General features: G+C 47.5%; 1 protein-coding gene across 1 annotated transcript in view; it reads right to left on the bottom strand.

Annotated features, from left to right (window-relative positions):
- LOC147119787 (uncharacterized) overlaps positions 1-14,002 on the bottom strand; it is a 79,482-nt gene extending 65,480 nt beyond the window's left edge. Inside the window, exons 1-2 of the mRNA XM_085985261.1 lie at positions 13,956-14,002; positions 13,475-13,874 (exon numbers count right to left, since the gene is read on the bottom strand). Coding sequence (XP_085841387.1) covers positions 13,475-13,874; positions 13,956-14,002 — 447 coding nt within the window. The remainder of the gene's footprint in view (positions 1-13,474; positions 13,875-13,955) is intronic.
- Between the last annotated feature and the right edge of the window lie 213 nt (positions 14,003-14,215).

The following is a 14,215-nucleotide window of genomic DNA, read 5'->3' as shown; positions in this document are numbered from 1 at the left end:
AGGTATCAGCCTGGTGAATCTTCGCTGAACTCCTTCCATGGCAAGAACATCCTTCCTCAGATAAGGCGACCAAAACTGCACACAATACTCAAGATGTGGTCTCACCAAGGCCCTGTACAACTGCAGCAAGACATCCTTGTTCCTGTACTCGAACCCTCTCGCTACGAAACATACCATTTGCCTTCTTAACCGCCTGCTGCACCTGCATGCTTACCTTCAGCGACTGGTGCACAAGGACACCCAGGTCTCGTTGCACTTCCCCTTCTCCCAATCTATTGCCATTCAGATAATAATCTGCCTTCCTGTTTTTGCCACCAAAGTGGATAACCTCACATTTATCCACATTATATTGCATCTGCCATGCTTCTGCCCAATCACCCAACCTGTCCAAATCATCCTGGAGTTTCTCGGCATCCTCCTCAGAGCACACACGCCCACCCAGCTTTGTGTCATCGCAATTTTGGAGATATTACATCTAGTTCCCTCGTCTAGATCAGTAATATATATTGTGAATAGCTGGGGCCGAAGGACCGATCCCTGCGGTACCCCACTAGTCATTGCCTGCCTCTCGGAAAAAGACCCGTTTATTCCAACTCTTTGCTTTCTGTCTGCCAGCCAGTTCTCTATCCAAGTCAATACCTTGCCCCCAATCCCATGGGCCTTAACTTTACACGCTAATCTCTTATGTGGGACCTTATCGAAAGCCTTCTGAAAGTCCAAATGCACCACGTCCACTGGTTCTCCCTTATCTATTTTATACTAGTTACATCCTCAAAAAATTCCAGTAGATTAGTCAAGCACGATTGACCTTTTGTAAATCCATGTTGACTTTGACCGATCCTGTCACTGTTTTCCAAGTGCTCTGCTATTACATCTTTTATAATGGACTCTAGCATTTTCCCCACTACCGATGTCAGGCTTTTTTGAATAGTGGGGTAACATTAGCTACCCTCCAATCCATGGGTACTGTTCCAGATTCCATCGAATGTTGGAAGATGATCAGCAATGCATCTACTATTTCTAGGACCACTTCCTTAAGTACCCTAGGATGTAGATTATCAGGCCCTGGGGATTTATCGGCCTTCAATCCCATCAATTTCCCTAACACCATTTCCTTACTCATACTGATTTCTTTCAGTTCCTCCCTTTCATCAGACCCTATGTTTCCCGACATCTCTGGGAGGTTATTTGTGTCCTCCTTTGTGAAGACAGAACCAAAATATGTATTTAATTGGTCTGCCATTTCTTTGTTCCCCATTATAAATTCTCCTGATTCTGACTGCAAGGGACCTACGCTTGACTTCACCAATCTTTTTCTCTTCACATATCTATAAAAGCTTTTACAGTCAGTTTTTATGTTCCATGCAAGCTTACTCTCATATTCTATTTTCCCTTTCTTAATTAATCCCTTTGTCCTCTGTTGAATCCTCAACTGCTCCCAATCCTCTGGATTACTGCTTTTTCTGGCCAATTTATATGTCCTCCCCTTGGATCTTATGCTATCCCTAATTTCCCTCGTTAGCCACGGTTGAGTCACCTTTTTTGTTTTATTTTTATGCCAAACTGGGATGAACAAATTCTCTAGTTCATCCATGCAGTCTTTGAATGTTTGCCATTGCCTATGCACCATTAACCCTTTGAGTGACATTCACCAATCAGTCCTACCCAACTCGCGCCTCAGACCATCGTAGTTTCCTTTATTTAAATTCAGGACCCTAGTCTCTGAGTCAACTACTTCATTCTCCATCTTAATGAAGAATTCAATCATATTATGATCGCTCCGACCCAAGGGGCCTCGTACAACAAGATTGCTAATTAATCCTTTCACATTACATAATACCCAGTCTAAGATGTCCTGATCGCTGGTTGGTTCCTCGACATATTAGCCCAGGAAACCATCCCGTAAACACTCCAGGAATTCCTTCTCCACAGTATTGTAACCAATTTGGTTCGCCCAATCTATGTGTAGATTAAAGTTACCCATGATGACTGCTGTGCCCTTATTGCACGCTTCTCTAATTTCTCTTTTAATGCCATCCCCAACCTCCGCATTACTGTTTGGAGGCCTATATACCACTCCAACTAACGTTTTCTGCCCCATGGTATTTCTCAGTTCTACCCATACAGATTCCACATCATCAGAGCTAATATCCTTCCTTTCAATTGTGTTAATCCCTTCTTTAACCTGCAATGCTACCCCACCTCCCTTTCCTTCTTGCCTATCTTTCCTGAATATTGAATACCCCTGGATGTTGAGTTCCCAGCCTTGGCTACCCTGGAGCCATGTTTCCGTAATCCCAATCAAATCATATTCGTTTACCTCTATTTGCGCAGCTAATTCATCCACCTTATTAGGAATGCTCCTCGCATTAAGACACAAAGCCTTCAGGCTTGTTTTTTTAACGCTCTTAGACCTATTAGAATTATTATTTACTGTGGCCATGTTTGATTTAAACTGTTGATTTCTCTGACTGCCACTTTTGTTTTTCTCATTCCTATCTTTTGCTTTTATCCTTGTTTCCCTTTCCTCTGTCCCCCTGCTCAGGTTCCCAACCCCCTGACATTTTAGTTTAAACTCCCCCAGAGCACTGGCAAACACTCCCCCGAGGACATCGGTCCTGGCCCTGCCCAGGTGCAAACCATCCAGTTTGAACTGGTCCCACCTCCCCCAGAACAGGTTCCAATGTCCCAGGAATTTGAATCCCTCCCCCTGCCACCACTCCTCTAGCCACGTATTCATCTGAAATATCCTTCTATTTCTACTCTGACTAGCACGTGGCACTGGTAGGAATCCTGAGATTACTACCTTTGAGGTCCTTTTTTAATTTACCTCCTAACTCCCTATATTCAGCTTTTCGGACCTCATCCCATTTTTTACCTATATCGTTGGTACCTATATGCACCACGACAACTGGCTGTTCACTCTCCCCTTCCAAGATGTTCTGCAGCCGCTCTGAGACATCCTTGACCCTTGTAGCAGGGAGGCAACACACCATCCTGGAGTCTCGTTTGGGGCCGCAGAAACGCCTATGTATTCCCCTTACAATAGAATCCCCTATTACTATAGCTCTACTCTTTTTCCTCCCGTCCTGTGCAGCAGAGCCACCCCTGGTGCCAGGAAGTTGGCTGCTGCTGCCTTCCTCTGATAAGCCACCCCCCTCAATAGTACTTAAAGTGGTGTATCTGTTTGAGAGGGGGATGTCCACAGGGGACCCCTGCACTACCTGCCTGTGCCTAGTACTCTGTCTGTTGGTCACCCTTTCCCTTTCTGCCTGTCCAACCTTTGCCTGCCGTGTGACCAACTGATCAAACGTGATATCCATGATGTCCTCAGCCTCGCAAATGGTCCAGTATGTATCCAATCGCAGCTCCAGCACCGCAATGCGGTCTGCCAGTAGCTGCAGCTGGACACACTTCCTGCACACGTCGTTGTCAGGGACACAGGAAGTGTCCCTGAGTTCCCACATAGCGCAGGAGGAGCATACCACGGTACTGGGCTGTCCTGCCATGATTTACCCTTTAATTAATTGCAATTAAATTAAATCAAATCAATCCCACCAATTGCACTACAGTTAAATGGTATATTTAAGGGCCCTGGTTTACAAACAGTCCCCGCTACACCACAGAGACTTTACATGGAAACATGGAAGACAGGAGCAGGAGTAGGCCATTCGGCACCTCGAGCCTGCTCCGCCATTCAATGCGACCATGGCTGATCATCCAAGTTCAGTACCCGGTCCCTGCTTTCTCCCCATACCCCTTGATCCCTTTTAGCCTTAAGAAATATATCCAACTCCTTCTTGAATATATTTAATGAATTGGCCTCTACTGCCTTCTGTGGTAGAGAATTCCAGAGGTTCACCACTCTCTGGGTGAAGAAATTCCTCCTCATTTCTGTCCTTAGACTGTGACCCCTGGTTCTGGATTCCCCGACCATCGGGATCATCCTCCCTGCATCTAGTCTGTCCAGTCCTGCCAGAATTTTATACGTTTCGATGAGATCCCCGCTCATTCTTCTAAACTCCAGCGAGTGCAAACCCAATCGTCCCAATCTCTCCTCATACGTCATTCCTGCCATCCCAGGTATCAGCCTGGTGAATCTTCGCTGCACTCCTTCCATGGCAAGAACATCCTTCCTCAGATAAGGCAACCAAAACTGCACACAATACTCAAGATGTGGTCTCACCAAGGCCCTGTACAACTGCAGCAAGACATCCTTGTTCCTGTACTCAAACCCTCTTGCTATGAAGGCCAACATACCATTTGCCGCCTTAACCGCCTGCTGCACCTGCGTGCTTACCTTCAGCGACTGGAAACTATAAACCACAGAGTTAAAGTTTAAAAAGGAGAGAAATACTCACCAACCAATCACTTACATGCTTTCTGGTGACGTCACACTTCGATTACTTTTTACTTCTTCCCTCTGAGTTCGGAGATTGGTAAGACTACCTGGTCTCTTGCAGCCTCTTTTATACTCACTCCGCTGCTCCGAGATTCCCACCGCCACTCGCGCCGCTCTGAGGCCTACCTGGTCTCTTGGAGCCTCTTTTATACTCACTCCGCTGCTCCAAGATTCCCGCTGCCGCTTGTGCCGGTCTGAGGCCTACCTGGTCTCTTGGAGCCTCTTTTATACTCCGCCGCTCCGAGATTCCCGCCGGCGCTCGCGCCACCCTTTAGTTCTTGCATATCTCTGCGATTTCCCTGCAGATTTGCTCCTCTACCTCGCTCTCACTATTTGGAGGTCTATAGAATACCCCCAATAGTGTGATCATACCCTTTTTGCTCCTCAACTCTTACCAAATGGATTCTGTCCTTGTCCCCTCAAGAACATCCTCCCTTTCCAACACTACAATGTCTTCCTTAATCAGCACTGCCACCCCACCTCCCTTTTTTCCTTCTCTATCCTTTCTGAACACCTTGTACCCTTGAATATTAAGTGCCCAGTCCTCACTGTTTTTAAGCCACGTTTCCGTTATTGCCCCAACATCATATTGTCACATGGCTAATTGTGCTTGTAGCTCACCAACCTTATTCACCACACTTTGTGTCTTTACGTACATGCATTCTAAACACATTTTTGAATTTTTCGTAGTCTTTCTTAGTCTGCTCCTATCTAATATGGTAATACTTCCACCTCTAGTACACAGTCAGAGTGTGTTTTTGCTGATCTTAATAACCCCTATACCTGGGCTGGAGATTAATATTCTGCGTCAATATTGTATAAAGCAACTTTGTTTCAAACAGTGCATTGAATATTTGATTTATCCATGATCAGAGGAGACTTATTGATGTTCTGTTACCCACTGTTCCATTTTTGGGCTTTTCTTACTCTTGATTATGTCACTTCTCACCTAGTTCACCTTCCACCACATCTAACCCCAAGCTGGTTCCGTTTGACTACATGGTTTGTGGGTGTCGTAGACTGAACGACAGTGTCTCACTTTATACTCATTTGAAATTCCTTTCAACCAACCCTTGAAAGAACTCTCTTGCTTCAGATTTGAAATCAGTTATTGTGTGCCTGGTTCAACACTTCTTGGATGTGGTTAGTACAACTCCTCCACAGGTACTGCATGTGACAACCTTTGGAATGTTCTGATCTTTCTCCTTGATGGTGTCCTTGATTTAATCTTGTGGACCTAACATACCGTGCACTATTTCCTGCATCGAGATCATTGTTTCAAATACTGAGCTTGAGCACAGAGCTTCAAGACGGAGCTGGGATATTCACAAATGCAGTGATTCACAAGCAGAGTGGGCACAGGAATTGGTGGAGAGGAAGAAGGTGGTGGAGACGTCTGACTGAAAAGGAGGAGTGGAGCCACAGAACCCAAGTTAATAGGCACGAGAGCGGAGATGTGGGACAGCGAGAGGAGCGGCTGCAGATAAAGACAGGCCCAAGAGCCCTGAGGGAGCGCCAGTTGACCTCCGCACAAGGGAAGGTGCAGATTGGGGAGGGATTGTTTTAAGTCTTGAGTTTATTTCTGTTAAGTTACTTAAAAAAAAAAGAAGTTAGTTAATAGTCAAATAATTAAAGGCACGGCAGGGCAACTCGGTCCAGTGGATGCACATCCTGTGCCTTTCCATCTACAAGGCACAAGTCAGGACTGTGATGGAATACTCTCCACTTGCTTGGATGAGTGCAGCTCCAACACTGAAGAAGCTCGACACCATCCAGGACAGAGCAGCCCACTTGATTGGCACCCCATCCACCACCTTAAACATTCACTCCCTCCACCACCGGCGTACCGTGGCTGCAGTGTGTACCATCTACAAGAAGCACTGCAGTAACTCACCAAGCCTTCTTCGGCAGCACCTCCCAAACCCGCGACCTCTTCCACCTAGAAGGACAAGGGCAGCAGGCGCATGGGAACAGCACCACCTCCAAGTTCCCCTCTGTTGTGTCTGTGTCTAATAAGACACAGACTGCAGGAGAAACGGTACAACAGGTGTTTACTCAATGTGGCTCATAGTGGAACTGACGGTACAGATTACTACTCAGTGCTATATACAGGTGTGGTCACTGCCGGTACTACAGTATACATGAGCTGTAAAAAGTAGTTCCCCCCTTAAAGGTATATACATTACAATTCCTCCCCTTTTAGATTAACAGTACCATAACACTCATTTAACAATTAAATATCAAACTAATTACAATTAACACTTTTAACATGCAACATTAACTGAAAATAGTCTATTTATATATTCAGTCGTTGGGGAGGCTTCCTGATCCTTTCTGGATAGCGCCTTTCCCGAATGTCTTGCTCTTGGTGCGGAGGCGATTCTGGCCCCCTGTCGTCGGTTGGTTCATCAGCTTCCGATGCTACTGTTTCTGGGGTAGATGCGACCTGTACGTCGGGTTCATCACCAGGTACGTATGGGCGAGGCATGGGGTTGATTTGTTCCTGTGACTCTAGGATCTGGTCAGCATGGCGTCTCATGATGCTCTCCCCAACGTCCACTGTGTACATTAGTGGGCCCTGCCATGTGCATATCGTTCCTGGCTGCCATTTTTCTGTTCAGTAGTCGCGGGCCAAGACTGGTTGCCCTACATTGAAGCTCCTTGTTGGCTTCTCATGGATGTGCTGGAATTGCTTACTCTCAACATCTCTTCGTACGTTTGGTCTGAGCAAATCCAGGTGAGATCTTAACCTTCGGTTAAAGAACATCATGGCTGGGGCCTGGTTGGTGACTGCATGTGTCGCATTCCGGTAGGCAAACAGGAAATTGTCCACCTTGTGCTGCAGCGGAATGTTGTCATTGTACATAGCCTTTATTGCCTTAAAGGTTTGTACGAACCTCTCAGCCAATCCATTTGTGACTGGATGATACAGGGCGGATGTGTAATGCCTTACCCCATTATTTTTCAAGAACCTCCGGAACTCTTCGGACACAAACTGTGGTCCGTTGTCGGAGCAAATCTGTTCTGGCAAGCCATTCCTGGCAAAAATGGTCTGTAGGACTGCAATAGTTTTCTCCGTGGTGGCGGAGGACATTTTGATGACCTCAGGCCATTTCAAGTGCGCATCCACGGCTATTAAAAACATTGAGTCCATGAATGGACCAGCAAAATCAATATGCACCCGTTGCCATGGAGATGAGGGCCACGCCCACGCCCACGGTGTAGAGGGGCCTGTGGTAGTGCATTTTGGACTTTCTGGCATCCTGAGCAGCTCTTGGTCAGGTCCTCGATTTTGTTTATCGATTCCCGGCCACCACACATAAGCCCTGGCTAGGCTTTTCATTTTTACCCCTCACAGATGACCCTTATGAAGCTCATTGAGCACTCTATCCCTTAACTTGGGTGGAATTACCACTCGGGATCCACACATCAATGTGCCCCGGCATACTGACAGCTGTTCTCTCCTTGTCGAGAATGCTGGCAACAGTGAGTCGCCATGTGCTGGCCATCCCTTCACCATCAAATCATATACCCGAGACAGTGTCGGGTCATTTCGGGTTTCCTTTTCGATACAAGCGTTAGTTACCGTTAGGTATTCAACTATAGTCGAATGGAATATTTGGACAGGATCCACTGCTGGTGCTTCCTCCGCAGTAGGCAGTGGCAGGCGTGATAGCCCATCAGCATTTCCATGCTGTTTTGTGCCCTTATATTCAATCTCATAGTGGTGCGCCCCTAGAAAAAGTGACCATCTTTGTAGTCGTTGCGCAGTCATCACTGGAACGCCCTTCTTCAGATTGAAAATGGAGACAAGAGGCTGGTGATCAGTCAGCAAGGTGAATTTCTGCCCGTGCAGATAGTGATTGAACTTTTTCACTTCCCACACTAGGCTGAGGGCCTCCCTGTCAATCTGGGCGTAGTTACGCTCGGCTGAGGTTAGTGATTGTGATGCAAAGGCTATTGGCCTCTCTGAGCTGTCCGAGAATTTGTGTGACAGCACCGCTCCAATGCCGTAGGGTGACGCATCACATGCCAACCGAATTGGTAATGCTGGGCTGTAATGGGCCAATACCTCTTTCGATGTGATTAGTGTTTTGCTCTTCTGGAAAGCTCGTCTACATTCGTCACTCCACTTCCATGGCACCCCAGTTTGCAGTAGGGTGTTCAGTGGGTGTAGTATTGTAGACAAATTTGGCAAGAACTTATGGTAGTAGTTTACCAGCCCGAGGAACGACCTCAGTTGTGACACATTTTCTGGCGCTGGAGCCTTGACTACTGCCTCAATCTTCTCTGGGGACTTATGTAACCCCTCTTTATCGATAACGTGGCCACAATATGAGATCTGTTTTCTAAAAAACTCGCATTTGGGGCGGTTAGCTCGGAGCCCGTTTTCCTGCAATCTAGTGAGCACCTGCTCCAGGTTGGTAAGGTGATCACTGTCATTTTCGCCCGTGACCAGGATGTCGTCCAAATAACACTGGGTCCCTGGGATCCCTTGCAGGACTTGTTCCATTGCCCTCTGCCAAATAGCCGGAGCTGATGCTACCCCGAATACCAGCTGGTTGTATTGGTAGAGACCTTTATGGGTGTTGATTGTGAGGTATTTTTTTGATGCCTCTTCTCCCTCCATTTGCAGATACGCCTGGGCCAGATCAATCTTAGTGAAGCGTTTCCCTCCAGATAGCAAGGCGAAAATATCTTCAATCCACGGAAGTGGATATTGTACGGTGTGAAGGACCTGGTTCACTGTTACCTTAAAGTCCCCACAGATGCGAACCTTCCTTGGTTCCCCAGGCGTGCTGCTCAACGACTTTTTCATCACAGGGACGATGGGTGTAGCCCACTCGCTCCAGTCTACCTTGGACAGTACACCTGAATGTTCCAAACTCTCCAGCTCTGCTTCGACGGCTGGGCGGATCGCATAAGGTACCGGTCTGGCCTTAAAAAAATTTGGGCTTGCGTTTTCTTCAATTTTAATTGTCGCTGTCATGCCTTTTAGTGTTCTGAGTCCTTGCTGGAACACTTCTTTCGCGTCAGTTATGATCTTTGACAGTCGCCCAGGTGTGACGTCGTCATCCTTTTTGTCAGCCACAGTCAGTGCCTGTATGGAATGCCAATCCAGTTGTATTTTCTGGATCCATTCACGTCCCAGTAATGGTGGTCCTCCATCTTGCGATACATACAGGTCTAGTTTTGGTGTTTCCTTACTGTTATATATAACGGTCACCCTTATTTTTCCTTTGGGGTAGACTTTTTGTCCCGTGTACGTCTTCAAAATAATTTTTGTGTCTCAAGGGTATGTGTGAGAATAGCCGCTCGTAGTCCCGTCGGTTTATGACTGTTAGGGCTGATCCTGTGTCCAATTCCATCTTTACCTGGACTCCTGCTATCTTGTGAGTGACCCAAATGGTTCGGTGATTCTCCGTTGTGATCACATTATGTAGCTTCAGACAACTCAGTTCCCTGCTTTCGGAGTCGTTATCACTCTTTTGTTCGTCTGAACTATTCTCCGTCATCTTATGTACCTTCTTGTACTTTCCTTTGGTAGGTTTCTTATTGCTGGTTTTCTTTCCCGACCTGCAGACTCGTGCTATGTGTCCTACTTTTCCACACTGTCTGCACACTTTGTCTTTGAACCAGCAATCATTCTGGTCGTGTGTTGTTCTGCCGCAGCGATAGCACTTCTCTGTTCCATATGACATTTCGTTTGTGCCATATTCTTGCGGTCTCTGTTGGATCTCTGCAGCGCCCCGTGCTGCTGCTTCATATGATACCGCAATGTTGAAAGCCTTTTTCAGCGTAAGGTCCTTTTCAGATAAAAGCCATTTCTGGGTTCCTTCACTTTGTAGCCAAACACAAACGTGTCCCTTAAGGTATCTGCCAGTCCCGCTCCAAACTGGCAGTGTTTCGAAAGTTTGCGCAGTTCTGTTAAATAATCAGCATTGCTTTCATCCTTATGCTGGTTCCGTTTGTGAAACTTGAATCTTTCTGCTATCAGCAGCGGTGTGGGGTTTAAATGTCTCTGTAGTATCGTTACTATGTCTTCAAAACTCTTTTCCATTGGCTTCGTTGGGGTTACTAGATTTCGTAATAAACCATACATCTTTGCACCCATTAAATTTAACAATACCGATGCTTTCTTGTCATCTGACACCTCATTTGCCTTGCAGTATACCTCTATTCGTTCGACATATGTAGTCCAATCTTCGACTTCATTGTCAAATGCAGTGATACTGCCACTCTTCGGCATTTTGGGTGTGGTTTAAAATGGTGTCTCCCAATGGCTTAAAATGGTGTCTCCCGTGCTTTCCTTCCTCCCCTGCTGCTGCCAACACCGCTCCCGGTGGTTCTCGTGGCAATGGCGGCACCCTGTAGGTTTCGTGCGCTTCTCCTGCGCTGCTGCCAATGCCGCTCCCAGCGGTTTTTGTGGCAATGGCGGCGCCCTGTAGGTTGCGTGCGCTTCTCGTGCGCTGTTGCCAACACCACTCTCGGCGGTCCTCGTGGCAATGGCGGTGCCTCGCGGGTTTCTGCGCGTCTCCTTCTCTTCGATGCTGCTCGGCCCCTGAACACTGGCTGCGCCCTGTGTGCTCTGCCCTCTCCCCCGTCAACACTGCTCGGCCCTTTGCTGTGCCGCTTGGTCGGGCTCTAGCCCGCCGCTGTCCGTGAAGGGTCTGCACGCTACCTGTTGCCAGCCCGTTTTGCTGGACCACCTCGACTGGAAAGCCAAGCCTGGCTCTCGACAGCCTCCCCCGCAATTCTCGAGTCTCTGCTGGATGACTGGGTGGTTGCCCATGGTCGACGCCCGAGTCTCTGGCCTTGACCTCCAATCCACTGATCTCCAGGAACGAATCCCCGGGAGGTGATGCAGAGTTGCAGGTAGGTTCGAACTTGCCTCGTCGCCAATGTTGTGTCTGTGTATAATAAGACACAGACTGCAGGAGAAACGTACAACAGGTGTTTACTCAATGTGGCTCATAGTGGAACTGACTGTACAGATTACTACTCAGTGCTATATACAGGTGTGGTCACTGCCGGTACTACAGTATACATGAGCGTTAAAAAGTAGTTCCCCCCTTAAAGGTATATACATTACACCCTCCAAGTCACACACCATCCTGACTTGGAAGAATATCAGCCAGTCCTTCATCGTCACTGGGTCAAAAATCCTGGAACTCCCTCCCTAACAGCACTGTGGGAGTACCTTCACTGCATGGACTGCAGTGGTTCAGGAAGGTGGCTCATCACCATCTTCTGGAGAACTGTGTGCAATTTTTGTCTCCTTACCTAAGAAAGCATATACTTGTCATAGAGGGAGTGCAGCGAAGGTTCACCAGGCTGATTCCTGGGATGGCAGGACTGTCATATGTGGTGAGATTGGGTCGACTAGGCCTGTATTCACTCGAGTTTAGAAGAATGAGAGGGGACCTCATTGAAACGTGTAAAATTCTGATAGGGCTAGACAGACTGGATGCAGGGAGGATGTTTCCCCTAGCTGGGGGGTCTAGAACGAGGGGTCACAGTCTGAGGCTACGGGGTAGGACATTTTGGACAGAGGTGAGGAGAAATTTCTTCACTCAGAGGGTGGTGAACCTGTGGAATTCTCTGCCAGAGAAGGCTGTGGAGGCCAAGTCACTGAATATATTTAAAGAGATAGATAGATTTCTCGACCCAAAAGGCATCAAGGGGTATGGGGAGAGAGCGGGAAATGGTACTGAGATAGAGGATCAGCCATGATCATATTGAATGGTGGAGCAGGCTCGAAGGGCCTACTCTTGCTCCTATGTGAAGGCCTTAGAGAAGGTGAAGAAAAGATTTATGAGAATGATTCCAGGAATGAGGGACTTCAGTTAACTTGATAGACTAGAGACACTGGGGCTGCTCTCCTTGGAGCAGAGAAGATTGAGAGGAGATTTGATAGAGATATTCCAAATCATGAGGGGTCTGGACAGAGTAGATAGAGAGAAAAACTGTTCCCATTGGCGGAAGGGTCGAGAACCAGAGGACACAGATTTAAGGTGATTGGCAGAAGAACCAAAGGTGACATGGGGAAAAACTTTTTATGCAGCGAGTGGTTAGGATCGGGAATGCACTGCCTGAAAGGGTATTGGAGGCAGATTCAATCGTGGCTTTCAAAAGGGAATTGGATGAGTACCTGAAGGACAAAAATTTGCAGGGCTACGAGGGAAGGGTGGGGGAATGGGACTAGCTGAAGTGTTCTTGCAGAGAGCCAGCACGATCTCAATGGGCCGAATGGCCACCTTCTGTGCTGTAACCATTCTATGATTCTACGAACACGTTAAACATTCATAGAATAATTATCAGCCATTTTTAGACTGGAAACTTAACCCTGCCATTTCACTTTCAGTCAGGAACAGATCGCAGTTTGAAACCAATCTCTGATTTGACAGCACCTTTCCAGCATTCACCGTTGTTCTTCCTGACTCTAAAGGAGCCTTCTGTACCGTGCCTAGGAGCTCTGGCCCATGGAAGAGAGCGGCTGGGACACATTCCTTACAGGCCTCAAGATTAACCTGAACAGGGACATTGCTGTCAGTGAAGAGAGACAAGAAAGACCAAAGTGCCGTTTGCCCCTCTCAGCGTGGCCCTGAAGGACTGTGTCCAGGCTGTAGGTCTGTTCCCACTGTACGATCCTCCCCCCAGATTGTCCTTTCTGAGCTCCAGTCAGGTGATGCTCAACACTCAGATGGGAATGACAAAAATCCATAACAATGTGTTTAAAGCACAGCTGATTTATTTGACATATATCCAGAATATTAAATTCCAGCCCAGTTACAGGGGTTATTAACATCAGCAGAAACAAACCCCAGCTGTCAGAATGAACATGGTTCAGTCCTGGATGTGATTAACATCAGCAAAAACAGCAGAATCCAACCTCTGCAGTCACTTGTGAACTCGCTGGTGTGTCAGCAGGCTGGATGACCGAGTGAATCCCTTCCCACACACGGAGGAGGTGAACGGCTTCTCACCAGTGTGAAATTGCTGGTGTTCCAGCAGATCCTTTTTGCTTTTAAATCTCTTCTCACAGTCAGAACATTTAAAAGGCCTCTTAGCAGTGTGAACTCGCTGGTGCATCAATAGGTGGGATGACTGAGTGAAACCCTTCCCACACTGAGAGCAGGTGAATGGCCTCTCCCCAGTGTGAGTGCACTGGTGTACAGTGAGGTCAGATGATCGCCTGAACCCAGTCCCGCAGTGAGAGCACCTGAACAGTTTCTCGTCAGTGTGAATACATTGATGACATGTCAGTTCCCCGGAACATTTATAGCACTTCCCGCAGTCCAGGCATTTAAAAGATTTGTCGTTAGTGTGAACTCGCTGGTGCTGCAGCAGGTGGGATGACTGAGTGAATCCCTTCCCCAACTCGGAGCAGGTGAACGGCCTCTCCCCGGTGCGAACTCGCTGGTGTTTCAGCAGTTTGGATGAATTAGTGAATCCCTTCCCACACAGTGCAGGTGAACAGCCTCTCCCCGGTGTGACTGCGCTTGTGTCTTGACAGGCCAGAGGATCAGCTGAACCTCGTCCACACACAGACCACGTGTATGTTTTCTCCCCGCTCTGAATGGTGCTTTCTGCTTCCATGCTCAAAGGTCCTGATGAATTGAGCGACTCTGTCAGATCTTGATGTGCTGTTTGGTTTGAGCTTCCGTCTGCAAATCCTTCACTTCGAATAGCCTGCAAAATGAATTTAAAACAGGAGAAAGGGAGGGTGAGAGAGAACCCAGAAAAACACAACGGCAGGTTGTGAAATTGAGCTGAATGAATCTGAGAATTTGTGGGGCCGGCACGAGAAGA

The sequence above is a fragment of the Somniosus microcephalus genome, chromosome 4 (genome assembly GCF_052327205.1).
Source record: "Somniosus microcephalus isolate GS21.2 chromosome 4, FLI_Smic_1.0, whole genome shotgun sequence".
Classification (NCBI taxonomy): Eukaryota; Metazoa; Chordata; class Chondrichthyes; order Squaliformes; family Somniosidae; genus Somniosus; species Somniosus microcephalus.
Note: the sequence above shows the minus strand (reverse complement) of the source record. Positions and strands in the feature narration are given on the sequence as shown.